The 24669-nt window shown below is 36.7% G+C and overlaps 1 protein-coding gene across 1 annotated transcript in view; it reads right to left on the bottom strand.

Annotated features, from left to right (window-relative positions):
• PTEN (phosphatase and tensin homolog) overlaps nucleotides 1–24669 on the bottom strand; it is a 103936-nt gene that overhangs the window by 18001 nt on the left and 61266 nt on the right. Inside the window, exon 5 of the mRNA XM_053582504.1 lies at nucleotides 22621–22859. Within this exon, the coding sequence (XP_053438479.1) occupies nucleotides 22621–22859 (239 nt within the window). The remainder of the gene's footprint in view (nucleotides 1–22620; nucleotides 22860–24669) is intronic.

The raw sequence follows: 24669 nt of genomic DNA, 5'->3' as shown, positions 1-24669 counted from the left end.
TTGAAAACCATGATTTATGTGTATGATTTACTTATAGCATTCTGATTATCAAAATTTAAAACATTTACCTTTTTAAAATCTAAGAAATTAAAATTTTACTGATCTCCAAAAACCTATTTTATACATATGAGAAAAGGGCTGAACTTTTAAACTCTTAAGATTAAAAAATAGTCCATGTTTTCAAGTTTTCTATTTTCCATTTAAATTACAATTAATAAAAATGAGTTTTATTTTCTAGCCAATAAGTTAAACTGGTCTACAATCACATGCCAAAGACACAGGTTTACTTTCCACCACTAGTAACTCTAATTGTGAAGAAAATTATTTGCACAGTGGTCTCTTGAACAATGGGGGTTTCAACTGCACAGGTTCACTTAAAAGTGTTTTTTACCCCTAATAAACATCCCGGGAATTTTTGGAGATGGGCAACAATTTGAAAAAACTTGCAAACAAATCACATAGTCTAGAACATTTATTTATTTTTTTTTTTGGTTTTTGGCCGGGGCTGGGTTTGAACCCGCCACCTCCGGCATATGGGACCGGCGCCCTACCCCTTGAGCCACAGGCGCCGCCCATAGAACATTTAAACAATTAAGAAAAAATATGTTGATACTAGTCTATTTTGTCATTCATTATTATGAAACATACATGAATAGGTCATAAAGAGTTATAATTTATCTTATTTATGTACACAAACACTTAAAGAAGACCATACATGGCTACACGTGCAGTTGAGAGAAATGTAAACAAAGATTCATTATTTTATCATAACCACATAAATTAATTATAGTACACACTCTACTACTGTAATAACTTTGCAGCTACCTCCTACTGCTACTGAGGTGAGATCAAGTATTGCAAGAATCTATTTAAAACATCATATGACACTGACTGAGTGGTTTGTCTCTCCAGTAAATTGCATGTTGCAGTAAAAAAGCAATTTCTTGTGGTTCTCCCATATTTTTCACCATGTTAAATGCAATACTGTAAACCTTTAATAACACTAGGGGACCCATATGAAGTGCCACCAGTGATGCTGGAAACACTCCAAGAAGCAGAGAAAAAGCTGAATTGCTTCCTATGTAGTATAGATTGAGCTCAGCAGCTGTGGTTGCCTGGCATTTCAGACAGATATTCTATCTTGTAAACACACAATGTAGTCTTATGGTATCAATAAATATAGTACAGTACCATAAATGTACTCTTCTCTTCCTTATGATTTTCTTAATATGTTCTAGTCTCTACCTAGTATTTTATTGTAAGAATACAGTATATAAACATATATAACATACAAACATTCAAAATATGTGTTACCGGTAAGCTTTCCGGTCAGCAATAGACTATGACTGGTTAAGTTTTGGGGGAGTCAAAAATTTTCAACTATGTGGGGATTGACACACCTAGTCCCCGCATTGTTTAAAGGGTCAACTATAGTCTTAACTTTTTTTCCCTCAATTTTCAATACATTCTAAACTTTACCTAAAGTTAGTGTACTTCTGGTTGACTTAGCATTATGTTCCTGGCCGTCATCTCAAAAAGTCAGCCATTGCTTCTTCAATTCTCTTATGTTCACAGACTAGGAAGTACAACTCAGAAGTATACATATGGTATTACTTTCACTATTCCTTGAAGCCCACTTTTTCACAGCTTCAGCTATTTCAAATCCGTATCACTCAGTAACTCTTGTAGTATGCACTTATTAAATTCTTGACTGCAATGATTGATGACCATACTCTATTTACTCCAACTCTCCATTTCTTTTCTTCTGCTTTTTTTTTGAGACAGTGTTACTTTGTCACCCTCAGGAAAGTGCCACAGAATCGTAGCTTACAGCAACCTCAAACTCTTGGACTTAGAGCAATTCTCTTGCCTCAGCCTCCCTGGTAGCTGGGACTACAGGTGCCTGCCACAACACCTACCTCCGCACTCCCCGCCCCCTTTTTTTAATAGACAGGATCTTGCTCTTGCTCAGGCTGGTCTCAAACTCCTGAGCTCAGACAATCCACCGGCCTTGGCCTCATAGATTGCTAGGATTACAGGCGTGAGCCACTGTGCCTAGTAGGAAATCAAGTGTTAATAGGCAGAAAAACTGGTTATTATGAGGCTGATTTAGTAATGGCAATGATCACTTTCTTAACGCTCGATTTCCTACTGTTTTCCTAGTCTCACCCTGGCTGATCTTTTGGCAGCCATTGTGAAAATCCCTGCTTCTGTAATAGAACTTACTATCTAATAATTTCTCCTCCTACCCTTACAGGCTGTCTAGTCTCTTGTCTCTAAATGTAGGTATATCTCAAAAGTTCTGTCCCTTCTCTATGTATATCCCATCTCTTCTAGTACTTTAATTACCAATCTTACACAATAACTGTAAAACCTGTCTCCTTCAACGAATGTCTTTAGGTCCAGGCAGCAGAGTACAGGTAACAGACCCAGTCAGCATGTTAATTGTCAGTCCTCTATAGACATACATAAATACATGCACACACACAGAGCATACACACCATGGGAAATAAACCAGAGATTAAGTTCATTTAGTATACTCATCTTTGATTCCACTTAATCTACGCAGATTTTGACTCTGAAATACTTTTAAAAATATCAGTTCTGGGGGGAGGCGGAGCAAGATGGCAGCCGAGTAACAGCTTCCTTGCATCTGGGCACCGTGAGTCTGGGGATATAGGACTCCAGGCATCTCTGGCTGGTGGGATCTGCCTATCATCACTCCTGAGAGGATACAGGGAGTCAGCGAGAGACTTCTGGACCCCAAGAGGAGGACTAAAACAGTGGAAAACCGGCAAGTGGTCGCGTATGTTCAATCCGTCTAAACCCTCCCGCAACTGTAAGTTCAGTAGCAGCGAGACTGCAAACAAGAAAGCCTTACCTGTGAACTGTTTTGGTGTCTTTGGACTTGGCACTCAGCTGAACTGCCTTGGGGAGAGCCTGAGCGGGAGTGCGGAGAACTTTGGCCTTTGTCTAGGGCCCCAGTCTGAGCCGCTGAGCCAGACGGAGCTAATAAGTGTTTGGCTCTGGGTCACAGGCAGCCATTGTGAGCGATCTGCCCCGGCAAGCTCCGCCCTCAGGGTCACAGAGCTGGAATTGGGTGGGAGCTGGTAACCCAGTGACCAAATAGCCTAAGGGCGGGGTCTGAGCCGCCTTGCAGACCTAACCCTTGGGGGCAGAGGGCGACCAGTTTTGGCACACAGGGTAAGTGGATAGCCACTTCAGCAGAGATTCCAGCGACAAGCACTTCCCTGGGAAAGCTTCTGCTCAGCAACTGAACAGTTCAAAGTGCCTTTTAAGTGGGCTGAAGAGAGATTTAGGGTGTCTACCTGCTGGGGTTTGAGAAACTAGCAGCCTCCAGTCATATCAGAACTGTGATTAACATCTCATACCCCAGAAGACCACGTGTTGCCCAGACAATATTCAATAACATATACATAATGCTTTGTTTTTGGTTGTTTGTCTTTTTTTTTGGTTTGGTTGTTTTTTTTGTTTATTTTGATGTTGTTGATTGTTGTTTTGTTTTTTAAGTTCAACCTTTTCCATACAGATCCTTTTTCTTTCTCAATTTTTCTAGTTTAATTATAATTTCCCATTGCTGCCTATTTCAATAATTAGAACTTCATTTTTGTTAGTGTTTCTACCGCTATTATTTGGTTTTTCCAGCCAATTTTATCCCGTAAAGTTTTCTGTTTGCTTGTTTTGGTTTGATTTATAGCATTTTTCTCTTTCCTCTCTACTTGGTGGAGGTGGGGTACTGTGTCTGATCAGGTTAGCAAAGAGCTGCTGACCTCAAGGGAACCACCCAACTGGGCACCCCCAGAAGGTGTTTTTTTTTTTTTTTAAGGTTGTATCAAAGTACCCTACTGTACACCTATATTGCTCTGTCTCCCTCTTTCTGTGCCTCTCTTCTTTTTGTCAATATTCCTTTTACCCACCCCCTCTCCTTTCTCTATTTTTCTTTTTTTCTTTTTTTTTTCTTATCACTTGGTCCTCCTTTCTTTCATTCCCTTTTTTGCTCTTCAACCTTCTCACCCTTCTGGTCCTGTAACCCTTAGTCCACAGGCACGAGAACTAAAAGAGCAAGAGGAAGTGAAAGGAAAATTAGGGCAAGGAAACAGATAAAAGAAATCATTCATGAGGAAGAATCAGCAGAAAACTCCAGGCAACATGAAGAACCAGACCAGAACAACCCCGCCAAGGGACCATGAGGTAGCTACTGCAGAGGATTCCACCTATACAGAAATGTTAGGAATGACACAAAGGGAATTTACAATACACATGTTGAAAACAATGAAAGAAATGATGGAAACAATGAAGGAAACTGCTAATAAAGTAGAAAATGACCAAAAGGAAATTCAAAAACAGAATCAAATAAGAGATGAACGATATGAAGAACATAAAAAGGATATAGCAGAGCTGAAGGAAATGAAACAGTCAATCAGGGAACTTAAAGATGCAATGGAAAGTATCAGCAACAGGTTAGACCATGCAGAAGAAAGAATTTCAGAGGTAGAAGACAAAGTTCTTGAGATAACTCAGATAGTAAAAGAGGCAGAAAAGAAGAGAGAGAAAGCAGAACGTTCCCTGTCAGAATTATGGGACTTTATGAAGCGTTCCAACATACGAGTTATGGGAATTCCAGAAGGGGAAGAAGAATGCCCCAGAGGAATGGAAGCCATACTAGAGAATATTATAAAAGAAAATTTCCCAAATATCACCAAAGATTCCGACACACTGCTTTCAGAGGGATATTGGACCCCAGGTTGCCTCAACTCTAACCGAGCTTCTCCAAGACACATTGTGATGAACCTGTCCAAAGTCAAGACAAAAGAAAAGATTCTGCAAGCTGCCAGGAGTAAGCGCCAGTTGACCTACAGGGGCAAATCCATCAGAGTGACCGCAGACTTCTCTAATAAAACTTTCCAAGCAAGAAGACAATGGTCATCTACCTTTAATCTACTTAAACAGAACAATTTCCAGCCTAGAATTCTGTACCCTGCTAAGCTAAGCTTCAAAATTGACGGAGAAATCAAATCATTTACGGATATACAAACATTGAGGAAATTCGCCACAACAAGACCAGCTCTACAGGAAATACTTCAACCTGTTCTGCACACGGACCACCACAATGGATCAGCAGCAAAGTAAGAACTCAGAAATTAAAGGACAGAACCTAACCTCCACACTGATGGAAAAGATAAAACTAAGCAATGGACTCTCACCAAATAAGACGAATAGAATACTACCACACTTATCAATTATCTCAATAAATGTGAATGGCTTGAATTCCCCACGGAAGAGACATAGATTGGTTGACTGGATTAAAAAACACAAGCCATCCATTTGCTGTCTGCAAGAAACACACCTGGCTTCAAAAGACAAATTAAAGCTCCGAGTCAAGGGTTGGAAGACAATTTTTCAGGCAAATGGAATTCAAAGAAAAGAGGAGTTGCAATCTTATTTTCAGATACATGTGGATTTAAAGCAACTAAAGTCAAAAAAGACAAAGATGGTCACTTTATATTGGTCAAGGGAAAAATACAACAAGAAGACATTTCAATTCTAAATATCTATGCACCCAATTTAAATGCTCCCAGATTCTTGAAACAGACCTTACTCAGTCTGAGCAATATGATATCTGATAATACCATAATAACAAGGGACCTTAACACTCCTCTTACAGAGCTGGACAGATCCTCTAAACAGAAATTAAACGAGGATATAAGAGACTTAAATGAGACCCTAGAACAACTGTGCTTTATAGACGCATATAGAACACTCCATCCCAAAGATAAAGAATATACATTCTTCTCATCACCCCATGGAACATTCTCCAAAATTGATCATATCCTGGGACACAAAACAAATATCAACAGAATCAAAAGAATTGAAATTTTACCTTGTATCTTCTCAGACCATAAGGCACTAAAGGTGGAACTCAACTCTAACAAAAACGCTCGACCCCACCCAAAGGCATGGAAATTAAACAATCTTCTGTTGAATAACAAATGGGTGCAGGAAGAAATAAAACAGGAAATCATTAACTTCCTTGAGCATAACAACAATGAAGACACAAGCTACCAAAACCTGTGGGATACTGCAAAAGCAGTTTTGAGAGGAAAATTCATCGCTTTAGATGCCTACATTCGAAAAACAGAAAGAGAGCACATCAACAATCTCACAAGAGATCTTATGGAATTCGAAAAAGAAGAACAATCTAAGCCTAAACTCAGTAGAAGAAAAGAAATATCCAAAATCAAATCAGAGATCAATGAAATTGAAAACAAAAGAATCATTCAGAAAATCAATGAAATAAGGAGTTGGTTTTTTGAAAAAATAAATAAAATAGATAAACCATTGGCCAGACTAACGAGGAATAGAAAAGTAAAATCTCTAGTAACCTCAATCAGAAATGATAAAGGGGAAATAACAACTGATCCCACAGATACAAGAGATCATCTCTGAATACTACTAGAAACTCTATGGCCAGAAATTTGACAATGTGAAAGAAATGGATCAATATTTGGAATCACACCCTCTCCCTAGACTCAGCCAGGAAGAAATAGAGCTCCTGAACAGACCAATTTCAAGCACTGAGATCAAAGAAACAATAAAAAATCTTCCAACCAAAAAATGCCCTGGTCCAGATGGCTTCACTCCAGAATTCTATCAAACCTTCAAAGAAGAGCTTATTCCTGTACTACAGAAATTATTCCAAAAAATTGAGGAAGAAGGAATCTTTCCCAACACATTCTATGAAGCAAACATCACCCTGATACCAAAACCAGGAAAAGACCCAAACAAAAAGGAGAATTTCAGACCAATCTCACTCATGAACATAGATGCAAAAATTCTCAACAAAATCCTAGCCAATAGATTACAGCTTATCATCAAAAAAGTCATTCATCATGATCAAGTAGGCTTCATCCCAGAGATGCAAGGCTGGTTTAACATACGCAAGTCTATAAACGTTATCCACCATATTAACAGAGGCAAAAATAAAGATCACATGATTCTCTCAATAGATGCAGAAAAAGCATTTGATAAAATCCAGCATCCTTTTCTAATTAGAACACTGAAGAGTATAGGCATAGGTGGCACATTTCTAAAACTGATTGAAGCTATCTATGACAAACCCACAGCCAATATTTTACTAAATGGAGTAAAACTGAAAGCTTTTCCTCTTAGAACTGGAACCAGACAAGGTTGACCTCTGTCACCTTTACTATTCAACGTAGTGCTGGAAGTTCTAGCCAATACAATTAGGCAAGACAAGGAAATAAAGGGAATCCAAATGGGAGCAGAGGAGGTCAAACTCTCCCTCTTTGCTGACGACATGATCTTATACTTAGACAACCCCAAAGACTCAACCACAAGACTCCTAGAAGTCATCAAAAAATACAGTAATGTTTCAGGATATAAAATCAATGTCCACAAGTCAGTAGCCTTTGTGTACACCAATAACAGTCAAGATGAGAAGCTAATTAAGGACACAACTCCCTTCACCATAGTCTCAAAGAAAATAAATACCTAGGAGTATACCTAACGAAGGAGGTGAAGGACCTCTATAAAGAAAACTATGAAATCCTCAGAAAGGAAATAGCAGAGGATATTAACAAATGGAAGAACATACCATGCTCGTGGATGGGAAGAATCAACATTGTTAAAATGTCTATACTTTCCAAAGCAATCTACCTATTCAATGCCATTCCTATCAAAATACCAACATCATACTTTCAAGATTTGGAAAAAATGATTCTGCGTTTTGTATGGAACCGGAAAAAACCCCGTATAGCTAAGGCAGTTCTCTGTAACAAAAATAAAGCTGGGGGCATCAGCATACCAGATTTTAGTCTGTACTACAAAGCCATAGTGCTCAAGACAGCATGGTACTGGCACAAAAACAGAGACATAGACACTTGGAATCGAATTGAAAACCAAGAAATGAAACTAACATCTTACAACCACCTAATCTTTGATAAACCAAACAAGAACATACCTTGGGGTAAAGACTCCCTATTCAATAAATGGTGTTGGGAGAACTGGATGTCTACATGTAAAAGACTGAAACTGGACCCACACCTTTCCCCACTCACAAAAATCGATTCAAGATGGATAAAGGACTTAAACTTAAGGCATGAAACAATAAAAATCCTCCAAGAAAGCATAGGAAAAACACTGGAAGATATTGGCCTGGGGAAAGACTTCATGAAGAAGACTGCCATGGCAATTGCAATAACAACAAAAATAAACAAATGGGACTTCATTAAACTGAAAAGCTTCTGTACAGCTAAGGAGAAAGCAAAGAGACAACCTACACAATGGGAAAGGATATTTGCATATTTTCAATCAGACAAAAGCTTGATAACTAGGATCTATAGAGAACTCAAATTAATCCACATGAAAAAAGCCAACAATCCCTTATATCAATGGGCAAGAGACATGAATAGAACTTTCTCTAAAGACGACAGACAAATGGCTAACAAACGCATGAAAAAATGTTCATCATCTCTATATATTAGAGAAATGCAAATCAAAACAACCCTGAGATATCATCTAACCCCAGTGAGAATGGCCCACATTACAAAATCTCAAAACTGCAGATGCTGGCGTGGATGTGGAGAGAAGGGAACACTTTTACACTGCTGGTGGGACTGCAAACTAGTACAACCTTTCTGGAAGGAAGTATGGAGAAACCTCAAAGCACTCAAGCTAGACCTCCCATTTGATCCTGCAATCCCATTACTGGGCATCTACCCAGAAGGAAAGAAATCCTTTTATCATAAGGACACTTGTACTAGACTGTTTACTGCAGCTCAATTTACAATCGCCAAAATGCCGGAACAGCCTAAATGCCCACCAACCCAGGAATGGATTAACAAGCTGTGGTATATGTATACCATGGAATACTATTCAGCCATTAAAAAAAATGGAGACTTTACATCCTTCGTATTAACGTGGATGGACGTGGAAGACATTATTCTTAGTAAAGCATCACAAGAATGGAGAAGCATGAATCCTATGTACTCAATTTTGATATGAGGACAATTAATGACAATTATGGTTATGGGGGGGGAAACAGAAAGAGGGAAGGAGGGAGGTGGGTGGGGCCTTGGTGTGTGTCACACTTTATGGGGGCAAGACATGATTGCAAGAGGGACTTTACCTAACAATTGCAATCAGTGTAACCTGGCTTATTGTACCGTCAATGAATCCCCAACAATAAAAAAAAAAAAAGTTTTGGCTAAAAAAAAAAAAAATGTATCAGTTCTGGTTTTCTGTGGCCTATTTCTGTTTCTTCCTACAACATGCCATAGCCAACTAATTATCAGACTTTCTCCAATCTATCTTTAATACTACATTTGGATTAATTTTACAAAAGCATAAGATTAATCCCATTACCTATTAATTCAAAATGGTATCCTGTATCTAGCCAAAAACTATAATTCAATCATAAAATGAATATATAGCCACAACTTCTTTTTTTACTCTTACCTCTCACAATTGCCTTGCATGTACTCTTACTTTTGGCCAAGATGAAGTATTTCATTTCCCCTAAATTGCACTTTCTGGCTTTCTCTCTTTCTTTAAAATATGCTACCTATATCAAATTAAGGTATAAGGGTTCTACAAGCAGCCCCCCGTGAAGTTTCACATATTTTCTAATACCTGCACCAATTTCGGCAACAAAATCACTTGATGCTTCCAGGTTGATAAGCAGTCACCTGAAATGCAATTCAAACCAGATACTTCTTGAGGGCTTCTAGACATTTTCGTTCTTAAAAGTCTATCAAATTTTGTATCACATCTTCAATCATTTATGATGTTTTCACCGAAAATTGCCTGTTTCCCATTGACATGTTCAAATTGACTATCACAGACCTGAAAATCATTTTTACCATTGCCTCACACTGTAGTTTTATTTCCTTTCTCATATTTAACATCTTGGTTTTGTTTTCCCTCTTTTCTTTCATCTTAATTAGTTTTTCAAAAGCTGTATTGGTTTTATCAGCACTTTGACACAATCAATATTTGGATGTATTTATGTAAGTAGATTACTATTTCCTACTTCATTAATCAATACTTTTGCCTTTATTAATTCTAACTTATTTTTTATCAATTCTAATATAAATTTCTATTTCCTTTTTCACTTGAAAATTATTTAAGAGTGTAGTTCCGTATAAATATGAACTTTAACAAAAAAACTCTCTAGTTCGATAGAATTGTCATCAAGGAATGGGGCTTATATATATATTTTTTTGTTTTGTTTTTTGAGAAAGAGTCTCACTTTGTAGCCCTCGGTAAAGTGCTGTGGCGTCACAGCTCACAGAAACCTTAAACTCTTGGGCTTTAAGCGATTCTCTTGCCTTAGCCTTCCCAGTAGTTGGATGACAGGCACCTGCCACAATGCCTGGCTATTTTTAGAGATGAGGTCTCGCTCTCGCTCAGGCTGGTCTTGAGCCTGTGAGGTCAGGCAATCCACCCACCTCTCTGCCTCCTAAGTGCTGGGATTATAGGTATGAGCCATTGCACTTGGCCTTAGGGGCTTATATAGTGTTTACTTGCAAGTGAGTTTTTTTGGTAGTCTGCCTAATGAATAATGTTGGTAAGTGGTTTTGTGAATGACAGAAAAAAAGAGAAACTCTATGGGCCAATTTTATTATATTATTCATAATACCTATATACAATTATTAAGAGGAATTACCTCTTTGGATGATTTTGTTAGCGTATGTGTATCATGGAGTGTACTGAACACAAACCTAGATGACATAGCCTATTATTCCTAGGTTATAAACCTGCACAGCATGTTACTACACTGAATATTGTAGACAACTATAACACAATGGTAAGTATTTGTATATCTAAACACAGGAACCGTAAAAATACAGTATAAGGGATAAAAAAGGATATATCTGTATAAGGCACATATCACAGAAGGAGTGTGCAGGACGGCAGAAGTTGCTCTGGATAAGCCAGTAAGTAAATGGTGGGTGCCTCTGAAGACCTAGGACACTACTGCACACCACTGTACATTCTATAAACACTGTACACACTGGCTATATTAAATTTATTTAAAAATATTACTTTTGTCAATGATAAATTAATCTTAGCTTTCTATAATTTGTTTGCAATTTTTTTTTTCTTTATGTCTTTCTGTGTGGTCTTTCCTATTTTAAATGTTTTTAACTTTCAAACTTTTTTTATTAAAAAGTAAGACACAAACACACATTAGGCTAGAGCCTACACAGAGTCAGGATCGTCACTATCACTCTCTTCCAACTCCACATCTTGTGCAACTGGAAGGTCTGCAGAGGCAGTAATATGCAGGGAGCTGTCACCTCCTATGACAACCATGACTTCTGGAATACCTCCCAAAGGACTTGCCTGAGGTGGTTTACAGTTAACTTTTTATTAATAAGTAGAATGAGTACACACTAAAATAACAATAAAAGGTATTCTAAATACACAAACTAATAACATTCATTTAGTGTCTTTATCAAGAATTATGTACTACGCATAACTATAATTACTATTCTTTACGACTGCAACCCAAGTTTGTTTATACCAGTATCACCACAAACACATACGTAATGTGATGTGCTACTAGGTGATAGGAATTTTCAGCTTCTGCCTATACAGTGGGACTACACTGTATATGCAGCCTGATGTTGACCCAAACATCATTAGGCAGCACATGACTGCATTTTCTTACCTTCTTCAAGTGCATTAAAGATTCCAATCATTGCTTTTCTATTAATTTTTCTTTTCTTCTAGATTTTGCTTAATAATTTTTTCTTAATAAATTTTGACAGTATGCTTAGCATATATAATATGAATAAATGCTAAGCCTTCACATGTAGTGTGCCCTGTCAGTATGAACTGATATTTTTGATCCAGTTTTATGCTTTACATGCTAATGATACTGAGATCTTGTAATCTGCTTTTGCCTAATTTAAATTTGCCTGATATTAAGCAACCATTTAAACTTGAGTTGTTTTATGTAAATCCCTTTTATATGATTAAAACAGAGATTTAGTATAGGCTATATCTTTCAGACTTAAAATACTGTAATAATACTACCAGAACAGAATACCACCTTAACACTGTAACACAAGGTATGTAACGTTTTGTTCATATTCTGTGAAATGCTCTCAGATGTTCTTCTAAGACAAATTCACAATCTAACCTCTTCAGAGTAATTTTCTATTTCAGTAAACTTTTCACTGACACATCTAAAATCAGAAATAATGTAGATGTTTCAACATAATAGTATTGGCTTGAAGCTTAGAAATCTACATTTCAAAATGATCACAGTTAAGATTATCACGGGAAAGTAATTCAAATAAAGGAAGAAATATGTCTCTTAGGAATGACTATTGCTACAATTACAGCATATATAGTAGTTACTGTATGTTAAAGTATTTACCAACATTCTACAAAAATCTCTAATGATCACAAGAGATATAACGGTCATAAGAAATCAAGAAAGATGGGGGTAAAAACCTCCCTGTTGGGTACAATAAATACGTTCAGGCGATGGCCACACTAAAAGCCCCGACTTAAGCATTATAAAAGGTACCTATGTAAAAAAAAATGTGTATTTCCTTAACATTTTGAAATAAAAAACAAATAAACAAATAAACCTTAATGCTATCACAACTTTACAAGATAGATATTATCATCTCTACCTTAAAGATAAATAAACAGTGGCTAGGGCTCTAGCCACATACACTGGAGTTGGTGGTTTTGAACCCAGCCCAGGCCTGCCAAACAACAATGACAACTACAACCAAAAAATAGCCGAATGTTGTGGCAGGTGCCTGTAGTCCCAGCTACGTGGGAGGCTGAGGCAAGAGAATCACTTAAGCCCAAGAGCTGGAGGTTACTGTGAGCTTTGACGCCACAGCACTCTACCGAGGGTAACATACTAAAACTGTCTCAAAAAAAAAAAGAAAAAGGAGAACAGCCCCACTGCACATCAATTACCTTGCTCAACACCAAGATCTGAACCTGAGTCTAGAAATTTCTTTACTCAGGTGTCCTGGATTTTACTAATAGCATGTACAATAATTACGTGATTTGAATGGAGTTACAACCTCTTTGAGGTCTTATTCTTTCCTGCCTCCAAAGAATATTCAAAGTTTAGAGTGTTACAGTATATTCAGTTCTACAAATCTAACTGTAACTATGTATTAAATAGTTACATATGATGCACAGACTCCTAGAGAATAAAGGTAAAGTAGACAACTAATATTTTTTTCTCTGCCCAGCATCCTTTCCCCTCCTTCTTTGGGAAGCTATTATTCTGGAAGAAAATGCTTAAGGGTGGGGAGTTGGACCATACTCTTCAGCTTCACATACATGTCCTAATCAGAGAATTCCATTTCCTGGCCAGAATATTTGGTTCAGGAATGGGCACATACCCCATCCCAGGGAAATCAGAATCAACCCAACCAATATTTGCTTAAATTGAAGTTCTCTTCCCATTGCAGATGCAAAAATAGATAGAAAGTAAAATACTGACTTAAAATACTGTATATAGTCTGAAAATAAAGTATATAGAGAAGAGAGAAAAGAAGAGAAAGGGAAGGAAAAAGACAAAGAGAGAGAAAACGAGAGGCACTGCTGATATCTGTTGAGTATCTAACTCCAGGACAGAGTTTTTAGATTATACGAGTCAATAAATGTCTCTTTTTATTTAAGCTGCTTTGATTTAAGTTTCTCTGACTTGACAATAAAAGAGTCCTCATGCATTATAAAGTAACTGCTTTCCCCCCCTCTTTTAAGTTTCTATTTTTACTTTGGGAATCAAAAATAACAAAGAAAAATAATTTGTACATAACATAGTACAACAGAAGGAACACTGGTTTTGAGGTGAGAAGTTAGGGTTTTGAGTTGTTAAACTGATAAGTTATATGATTTAAGTCAGGGTAATCTTTGCAAATCTGTCTTATTGATTATATTAGAATGAGTGTGAATTAAATAACTGCTATGATCCTTCAAGGTACAAATGTTCTATGATTTATGAATCTGTAGACTGGATAAAAAGCTTAAAGAGTATGTATCAGAGGTACACGGTTTAGTACAGAAAAATTAATGTTAGGAAAAAATAACAATGTTACATTAGAGTATTTTTTAAAAGAGAAAGACAGCCTGTTTTAAGTAAAGAAATAAAAAAAATTAATTTACAATAAAAGGAAATTTAGTAAACAGAATTAAAAAATCTGATGTAAGATTAAAATACAAAAATTAATTCCCCAGAAAAACTAAATTTCCTTTCCTTTTTTTTGAGACAAAGTGTTAATTTGTTGCCCTCGGTAGAGTGCTATGGAGACATAGCTCACAGCAGCCTCAAACTCTTGGACTCGAGATTCTTGTGCCTCAGCCTCCTGAGTAGCTAGGACTATAGGCCACAACGCCACAATGCCCAGCTGTTTTTAAGGTCTTGCTCTTGCTCAGGCTGTACTCAAACTAGTGAGCTCTGGCAATCCACCCGCTTTGGCCCCCAGAGTGCTAGGATTACATAGGATTACAGGCATGAGCCACCATGCCTGGCTGAAATGTCCTTTTCTTTATATCATTTAAAGTTAACATTTATTATTTTTAAAAGATTTAAGTCTTCATTAAAGGTAAACTCAATGAGCTCATGTACCCCGACTTTATCATATATAGGAACTTTATCTCTAATAACAAATGAAGACAAAGACAAAGAAAACTGAAAACTGCTTAAATTTTTTCCCTAAAAGACGAATCTAAGAAAATAAATATTAATACTTACTATGTGTGCAATGGGGTGGGGGAAGAATGGGCAAGAAAGGGGAACAGCAGTGAATTTAGGTAAGTTTGTCATGTTAATAGATCACATCTTTAAACTCAAGAAATTTTGGAAGTCCTTCCAAAACACATATTTACCAGCGTTTTCAGGATGTTTTAAATGTTTTTTTCATAGTTTACAAAAAATGTGTGACTATCTATTATAACTGTGTAATGTAAGTGCACATGCAAATAGTGTGAGGCATAGGATTAGAAAAGAACCAACCCTAGGAACTGCCCTGCAGCATGCTTTCTTGAAGGAAAAAAAAGCTATTGACAGCTTGCTTTTGAATAATTTGCCAAATGTTCATGAATGACTTTTAAGGAAATGTAACACAGTTGCCTTCTTGTAAATCATGGGGGAAAAAGTAGGAATCTTTTTCCCTCAAGCATTTGCCTCATTCTCAGAACACTTTTATTTCTACAACACATCAGTTATTTGACTAATCTGCAAAATTCAAAACCTAAAGGATTATTTGGATGTTACTAATACGCCACATTTTATGGTTAGCTTGCACCCATCACTCTGCCACCTAATTTGCACCTTGTCTGCTGAAGATATATATATCAAGACCCCGAGCCAGATTATTTTGAAGAGTCTCTGCAAAGTCTACAAATTCACCACCAAAACATGACAACTACCTTTTTTCTTTTAAAACAACAAAATAAAATATATAAACCCAAGAGTTAGAGGTTGCTGTGAGCTGTGACACCACAGCACTCTACCGAGGGTGACAAAGTGAGACTCTGTCTCAAAAAAAAAAAAAAATAATAAAACAAACAGAAAAAAAAAAAGATTCTGCTTCTGTATGTCACCAGAACACAATTTTCTTTGGCTTCTTAATGTTTCTCTATAATTAAAATCAAGCGTACAAATAAAATAACACTGAAGATAGTTCTAATAAAATTAGTAAATTACAAAATGGACAAAGTACCTGCATCTTATGTAATAGTGAAGCTTTGGAAGTCCTTCCAAAACACATACTCAGAAATCATACTCACAATCAGAAAAATGCAATTCCACAAACTCAACCTAAAAGGAAACATTGGCAAAAAGAAGATAAACCTACTACTGAACATTTCAATAATAAAACTACTTGAGAGAGCCAGGTGTGGTGGTTCACGCCTGTAATTCCAGCACTCTGGGAGACCAGGGTGGGTGGATAGCTTGAGCTCATCAGTTCCAGATCAACCTGAGCAAGAATGAAACTCCATCTCTAAAAAAAAAATAGCGGGGGCTCAGCACTCCTAGCTCAGTAGTTAGGGTGCTGGTCACATGTACCAACCTGGCCTGGGCCTGCTAAACAATGACAACAACAACAACAAAAATAGCTGGGCGTGGCTGTGGGTGCCTGTAGTCCCAGCAACTTGGGAGGCTGGTTGCTGTGAGCTGTGACATCATAGCACTCTACGGGTGGGGGTAGGGGGGGGAAGGAAGAGAGACTCTGTTTCAAAACAAACAAAAAACCCCTAGATAATCAATTACAAGATACTTCTCAGAAAGGATTGTGCAGTTGTGTAGTGGCTTTACCATGCTTAGCAAAGTTTTCTTATGATAAAATTAGTTATTTTATCAAAGGTTAAAAATTCATTATTTTGCCACTACTCTAACCATCAGATAAACAAGTAGTGTCTTTTTTTTTTTTTTGGTTTTTGGCCAGGGCTGTGTTTGAACCCACCACCTCCGGCATATGGGACCGGTGCCCTACCCCTTGAGCCACAGGCGCCACCCAACAAGTAGTGTCTTTGCAAGTTTTAAGACAATTACATTTCAAAGTTTTTTGTTTTTTTTTTTGTAGCGATACCGCCCTTGGTAGAGTGCCATGACGTCACACAGCTCACACCAACCTCCAGCTTCTGGGCTTAGGCAATTCTCTTGCCTAGGCCTCCAGAATAGCTGGGACCACAGGCGCCCGCCACAACGCCCAGCTATTCTTTTGTTGCAGTTTGGCCAAGGCTGGGTTTGAACTCGCCACCCTTGGTATATGGGGCCGGCAACATACCCACTGAGCCATAGGCACTGCCCTAAATTTCAAAGATTTTAATAGAGACTGCAGCATTATACTTTCAAGACCAACAGCCTCAATAAACCCTCATTCTCTTTTAATCAGCAGTCATTAAATGTTCTACCACTTGTAAGGGAGAGTACAAACTAAGGTGGTGCCTGTGGCTCAGTGAGTAGGGCGCCGGTCCCATATGCCGGAGGTGGTGGGTTCAAACCCAGCCCCGGCCAAAAACCAAAAAAAAAAAAAAAAAAAAAAAGAGCTACTTAGTATTACACAGCCCTGTAAGAAAGCCTAACCCCTGGACAGAGATTAATCATCCTAAACAGTCTCAAAATTCTTTTGCTGTGCCACGATTTGTGGATTTGATAGTGTAGAAAAAAATTTAAGTGTAGTGTACAACTCAAATTCTACTCTGAATGTTAACTATGTGGATAACATTGATCATAATACTTCTCTTTTCTGGGCCTGTTTTATTATCTATTTTAAAAAAGAAACATTCCTGAGGGAAGGACCCCGTTCATAGACTTTTATTCATTCTATCTAGCTTTCTAATGCTATTTCAACCTAAAATGCAAATGCTACCATTTAATAAAATAAAATCAACATAGACTTTTATTCATTCTATCTAGCTTTCTAATGCTATTTCAACCTAAAATGCAAATGCTACCATTTAGTAAAATAAAATAAAATCAATATCTTTATCTGTTCATAAAATTATTTTTTAAATGAACACAGAGATAGAAGTAGGAACAAATTAGGATACTCCTTTAGGATCCTGTGAATAATTCATCTAAAACATGTTCTAGGTATATAATTAATTAAGCATGAGCTAAGCACAGTAGATCTCAGTGATTTGACTCTAAGATGCTAAAAGTGATCATCTTCATCTAACAGCTAAACATAAGAATTTTACCAAATACATCCTTAACAGTATGTACAGATCTCCATTTTTTACTTCTTTTAGTACATTACCTTCCACTTGGGAGAGATTCTAACCTATCAACAGCACAGTATATAGCTAACTATTCTGAAGAAACACCTATATCAGAGTGTGGGTGAGTGGAGACAGAGAGAAAAAAGAACATGTGAGAGTACAGCTTAGTTAAAAAAGCCTAGACCATTACAAAAACCTTTTATTTGCCCCAACTCAAAATATCATACAATCAAAACCCATGGTGAAGGCCAAGTATTTCAGTAACAAACACATTTGTAGCTTGAAACAGAAAAAGAGAGATATAGTATTTCTATCAAATATTTTCATCCATTCCAAAAAGACATTAAAAAATATCAAAAAACACTGAAGCAGGTCATGAAAAGATCGGAAATACCATTCCTTTCCATGTATGACTTCTCAGTTTAGCCAGCGACTAATTTTCATCAAATGCATGCTTGTGACACAAAGAATAATTCATTTTTTTGAGACAGATTCTCAATTTGTTGCCCTTGGAAGACTGCCGTGGCCTGACCTCAAACTCTTGGGGCTCAACTGATTCTCTTGCCTCAGCCTCCTGAGTAGCTGGGACTACAGGCGTCTACCACAACACCAGCTACTTTTAGAGGCGGGGTCTTGCTCTAGTTCAGGTTGTTCTTGAACTTGTGGGCTCAGGCAATCCACCCAATTCGGCCTCCTAAAGTGCTGGGATTACAGGCATGAGCCACCATGCCCGGTCAGAATAATTCTTATTTTGGAGTCCTTTTCAGAAACTTCGTGAAACGCCGACAGTTCCAAAATGGTAAAAAGTTTTTCTTTGCCAAAAAAACTTCTGAAGAAACCTCAGTAGTCTACAGATAGTACACCTTAATGTCTGGCAACACATGTGGTTCTGGGATACAAGTAGAGATAAAAGCTCTCCATGTTTTTGTTGCCTTCTGCTTTCTTCATTAGTATGTAGTGGGGTACAAGTCTCTATCATCAATCCTGAAAGGAATCTTATCTATTGTCAAACTATTCTCCCTTAAGAATGCCAAGCCTTGAATTACAGCCTGTGTAAGAGGATTTGTTATTAAAAAAAAAAAAAAAAAAAAATCTACTGTTGCGAAGTTGCCAAATTTATAAAAGCCAAGATGTTCAATCAAGGACTTATCAAGAGGCTTTGTTAAGAAATGGGAGCAACTATGAAATTCTTTGCTACACGGAAGTTCACTGGCTTGGCTCGGTGCCTGTGGCTCAAGCAGCTAAGGCACCAGCCACATACACCTGAGCTGGCGGGTTCCAATCCAGCCTGGGCCCACCAAACAACGATGGCTGCAACCAAAAAACAAATAAACAAAACAAAAAAAAACAACAGCCAGGTGTTGTGTTGTGTTGTGGCAGGCACCTGTAGTCCCAGCTACTTGGGAGGCAGGAGAATCTCTTGAGTCCAGGAGTTGGAGGTTGCTGTGAGCTTTGATGTCACGACACTCTACCCAGGGGGAAAGCTTGTGTCTCAAAAAAAAAAAAAATTCAATGGCTTTCAAAGACATATTCTATAGCCCAATACTGCTGGTTCAATGGATAAAATACAAACTCTTTAAAAAGCGTTTAACTCTTCGAATTGCTTCTTGGCCTTTTGGCTAAGATCAAGTGTGAAGAGTTTAACTCTTCAACATTAAACTAAAATGTGGAGTCATAATCCTTTCCTTCCTAACATAACACCAATGATAATGAATCTTGTCAAAAACGATCTCATTAACTTAAAGGCGAACAAAATGATGCAATTATGAATTTATCTGAAAAGTCTTGTGTGTGAGAGACAAAGTCTCACTATGTTGCCCTGGGTAGAGTGCCATGACATCACAGCTCACAGCAACCTCAAACTCCTGGGCTCAAGTGATTCTCTTGCCTCAGCCTCAGCCTCCCAACTAGCTGGAACTACGGGCACCTACCACAATGCCCGGCTATTTTCTGGTTGTAGTTGTCATTGTTGTTTGGCAGGCCTGGTACTTCGAACCCACCCGGGTGTATGTGGCTGGTGCCCTAGCCGCTGAGCTATAGGCACCGAGCCTACCTGAAAACTCATAAGAGAATTCTTATTTGATGACACAAGCCTACTTTCACTGGGCAAAAGAATGCACAGATTTCATTTACATTTTCATGAAATAGGGTTTTCAGGGTATGTTTTCACTAAAACCAAAGTCAAAATTCTTATCAAAGAGGAGATAAAATTTGCAAAATCAAAACCAATGGTGTAGTTTCAACTTGTTATTTTGAAAGTTAAATATTGGTAATTCTTTCATTAAGAGACTTGATAGTGTAGACTTAGTTTAGTTTAGTTCTGTTTAGTTCTGAGCAGAACTAAAAGCTTAACTTTGGTTAATTTGTACCACTTAGATTTATTCATTGCTTCCAAGTAGTGGGCACTGGTTTTTGCCTTGAAAAGTGTGACATAATTCTTATGAAGGTTCTTATTACATTCTATGCTTAAAAAAGTAAGTTTCAGTACAATAAATACTATAAGCAAAATTTTGTTTATGTACACTATGTATATCTAGAAGAACATTTATAGCTTTTACCATTTTTTCTTTTAAGAGACAAGGTCTTTCTCTTGCCCTGGCTAGAGTGCAGTGGCATAATCACAGCTCAATGTAACTTCAAAGTCCTGGGCTCAAGTGATACTCCTCAACCTCCCAAGTAATGAGGATTGTAGGCACATACCAACGTGTCTGGATAATTTTAAAATTTTTTGCAGAGACAAGGTCTCACTATGTTGCCCAGGCTAGTCTTGAACTCCTGGCCTTAAGTTATCTTCCTGCCTGGGTCTCCAAAAATCACTGGGAGTACAGGCATGAGCTACTTGTGCCTGGCCCTTTCATCATATTTTTAAAAGGTATATGACATGAAGATGTTAAATCAAGTATTCTCATTTTCTATTTTAGTAAAATTTTTTTTACTAATTTCTAACTACAAAAATGTCTGCTGCTCATCAACCTTGTTTTAAATTTCTACTACTACCTTTGCTATTATATTTTAATTTTATCCATTTCTCTATGTTTTTCTTCCCATCAATCTCCTTTCCTAGTGCTGCCCTACATTTATTCACTTGCACGTAGGACAATTTACTTTCTATACTTTTAATCAGCAAAAGCAATTGTTTTCCTCCAGATGATGATCGCATAAACCGAAGTAAACATCTTCAGATCCTCAGTTCTATAATTCATTCTAGTGCAATCATCCCAGGGTGCAAACAGTATGCAGAAATGTAGGCCAATCTACCATAATTTTCAACATTTACCAAAATTACACAAAATTACTAAGATTCAATTTTGTAAACTAAAACCAATAAATAGTACATTGGCATCCTTATATTTAATTCGAAAAAGTCACAAAGACAAAGAGCTAGAAAATAAGAAATGAGGAAGGGGTAAAGGAACAAAGAATCAATGTAACTACACACTTTAAAATGATGGATATGATCACCTCCATTCCTGAAGTTGAATTAAGAATTTGCTTAATCTGTTATAGAACCTTCCTGATTACAAAAACTATTAAAACTAGAATAAAATTTTCACATAAAATTATAATGTTTTGGCCAGGTGCAGTGGCTCACACCTGTAATCCTAGCACTCTGGGAGGCCGAGGCGGGAGGATTTGTTTAAGCTCACAAGTTCACAACCAGCCTGAGCAAAAGCGAGACACTGTCGCCACTAAAAATAGAAAATCTGAGACATGAGGATCGCTTGAGCTCAAGAGTGGGTTGCTGTGAGCTACAATGCCATGGCACCCTACCCAGGGCAACAGCTTGAGACTCTGTCTCAAAAAAAAAAAAAAAAAAAAAAAAAAGTGATGATGTCTTCCTCCTTAGAACTCTGTAATTGAGTTCCACCTACTTAGAGCGGTTTCAGTTTTGCCCTTCTCAGAAATGGGAGAAATGTACAAAATCTCTTTGTATTAAATGTTAACATGATTACTTAATATCCAAAGAAATAGATCCTTTGAAAATCATTGTGAAAGTTCTTACAAGAGTTTTCTTCTTGCTTTCAAATATACTACACAAATTAAATTTGTCACTAATTTTAAATATAGTCTTTATTTTTGAATAGTTGGATAATTTTTGATTAATCTATTTTGAACTACATTTATGAATACTCATATTGAAGAAAAATGTTTATGTATTATAAAAGGACCGTACTGTATTTACTAGGTAATGGCATTTGAGTTATTATCCAAAGGCATTCAATTGTCAAGCAAGCTTCACAAATATAAAGCTCACTTTCTGATCAATATGCTTTTTAAAATGCTATTTTAGAAGGATTTTATAAGACTAAATTTGTAATATGGTTAATGGGCAAGATTTGCTAGCATGCTATGAAAATCGTAGCATGAACAGAAAAATGGAATGAAATCACTTGTTTGCCCCTATAAAAATTGAGGGACTAAAAAATTTAGAAGAAATAAAGATTATTAATTATCTTTTGAAATCTGTTTTCCAGGGACTCGTGGGAAAATAGGGAAATGTTCAAATGGCACAAAGTTTCAGTCAGATGAGTGAGATCTGGAGATCTACTAGATCTATAGTTAATAATAATGTTTTTATTGCACTTGAAAGCTGAAGAGAGGTCTTAAATGTTCTTACCACAGGAATAGGAGCGGTGAGAACATTTATGTGAGGTAACAGATAGGTTAAGTAGCTTGACTGTGGTAATCATTTCACAATTTATAGATATATCAAAACATCACATTATATACTGTAAATATATACAATTTTTATTTGTTAATTACGTACTTCGATAAAGCTGAAGAAAAAACAATACCAAAATCTCTTTTCCAACAAAACTCAGATTTAGGAAAAGGAAAGGAAAAATATCAAATATAACTTACCTTTTTGTCTCTGGTCCTTACTTCCCCATAGAAATCTAGGGCCTCTTGTGCCTTTAAAAATTTGCCCCGATGTAATAAATATGCACAGATCATTACACCAGTGCGTCCCTTTCCAGCTTTACAGTGAATTGCTGCCACGTGATTGTCATCTTCACTTAGCCATTGGTCAAGATCCTCACAAAAGGGTTTGATAAGTTCTAGCTGTGGTGGGTTATGGTCTTCAAAAGGATACTGTGCAACTGTGGCAAAAAGATAACCTCAGAATGAGAAAAAAAATCTCTCCTGAATTTTTATTTAAAAGTAAGTTAACTTTAGAAATGTTGCAAATTAACTTAACAAATGTATTTAAAAACTAGATTTCAGAGAAAAATAATCTATTGCCTGTTAGTGTTCTAATTTTTGAATAGAGAATCTTACCTCTCACCAACTTTTAAATATACTCATTAGACAGGGAAGTCAAGTATTACTTCTGTACTTTATGTAGGAGCATAAATTTTGGGAATTTATACTATCCAGAGAGGTAACACAGGTTAAAACATGTCAAAAGGTGAGCTGAACTCAAAAAGAAATGTGACATGGTCTTTTGCCAGGACTCTCAATGCATTTTCTAACAAAAATAATAATATTTATAATACTGTATCATCACAAAACATATTCCAAAGAAATTATAAATTATTCATAGACTCAACTATAGGAGGACTTGCATTTCATATACCATAAAATAAAAATGTTAAATGTGCTACTTAAAAGTAGTCCTGCAAATGTTAGTGTTATACACATATGACTTTAAAGGCATTTACAAATGACGCTGGAAAAAATTACTTGTAAAAAGTATAAAATCGTGGTAAAGTTTATCAAATGAAGTTTCAGATCTTTTCACATGAATTATTAAGAATCTAAGACTTCTCTCTTCTACAGTCGGAGGTGAGGTTTTTAAAAATGTGTCTAAAAATAGGATTTTAGCTATATCACCATTAAATTTTCTTAGTATCCATGTTGGCTGCACCTTATTATTATTATTAAGATCCTTAAAAATAACTTATTATTATTAAGATCCTTAAAAATAACTGATAGTGTTGCCTAAATATATGAAAAGTATGTCTTATATCTTGAAGTCACATATAACATGGTACAAAATACAGTGAAGTCCTTTGGTGTGATAGAAAAGCTCTTCAGGTAGACAACTACCATTGTAGGTATTCAGCAGGACAGTTTTCACTTAGTATCTAACAAACAGTACCATCATTCCATCTTCATTTTGCCAGTGGCACACAAAAAATTTCACGAAAGTCTGCTACACATCTATTTAAAGGTAGATAAACCTCAATGAAAGCATGTTTTTGCCTAGCAAGCAACAGCCTAAATCCACCAAAAAAGAATCATTCTTAGTTAATCTATATTCAACCTCAATCATCAGTGACTTAGAATTCTCAAAACATCCATTTAAAGTCCATTCTAGATTTTTAGGATAGATCAATGGCAAACATATCCAGCAGTAGCTTGTGGCACCTGTATTCTCTTTTTGTCTATCATGCAGCATCTGCCAAGATTCTCAACTCTTTAGTTCTCTCATGCTTTAAGGGGTTCCACAGATAGAAGTTTTTTGCAGGCGCTGATGTAGAATTTATTCAATCTACAGTAAAGCTCTTATAAAGCAGATCCTTATTCTCATCTATCAAGCTCCTCTTATCCATATTTCTTATAATTTTCTTTCTCAACTTTTGTATCATTGCTCAACACGTAAGAGTTAAGCAGCTTTGTTTCTTCTCTATAATCACTTACTGTTAGTCCAACTGCCTCAAATAATAGGTAAACTCTCTCCTTACTCTACTGTAAATCTAGGAATTGCAGCTATTCTGAACTTTAATCTTCCTGACAATATTACAGGTTTATGTGATACTTGTTCCAAAAGTACAACAGCAAAATTAAACTTCTTTTTTCAAATTATCTAAGACCATTCTTAAGATAAATACCTCCATAATCTAGAGGATTCATTATTGTTATGATATAGTTCATTGGTTTTAAGTTTCACAACACATTTATACCTAC

The sequence above is a fragment of the Nycticebus coucang genome, chromosome 3, assembly GCF_027406575.1.
Source record: "Nycticebus coucang isolate mNycCou1 chromosome 3, mNycCou1.pri, whole genome shotgun sequence".
Taxonomy (NCBI): Eukaryota; Metazoa; Chordata; class Mammalia; order Primates; family Lorisidae; genus Nycticebus; species Nycticebus coucang.
The sequence above is the reverse complement of the archived record's forward strand: the minus strand, read 5'-3'. Positions and strand labels throughout refer to the sequence as shown.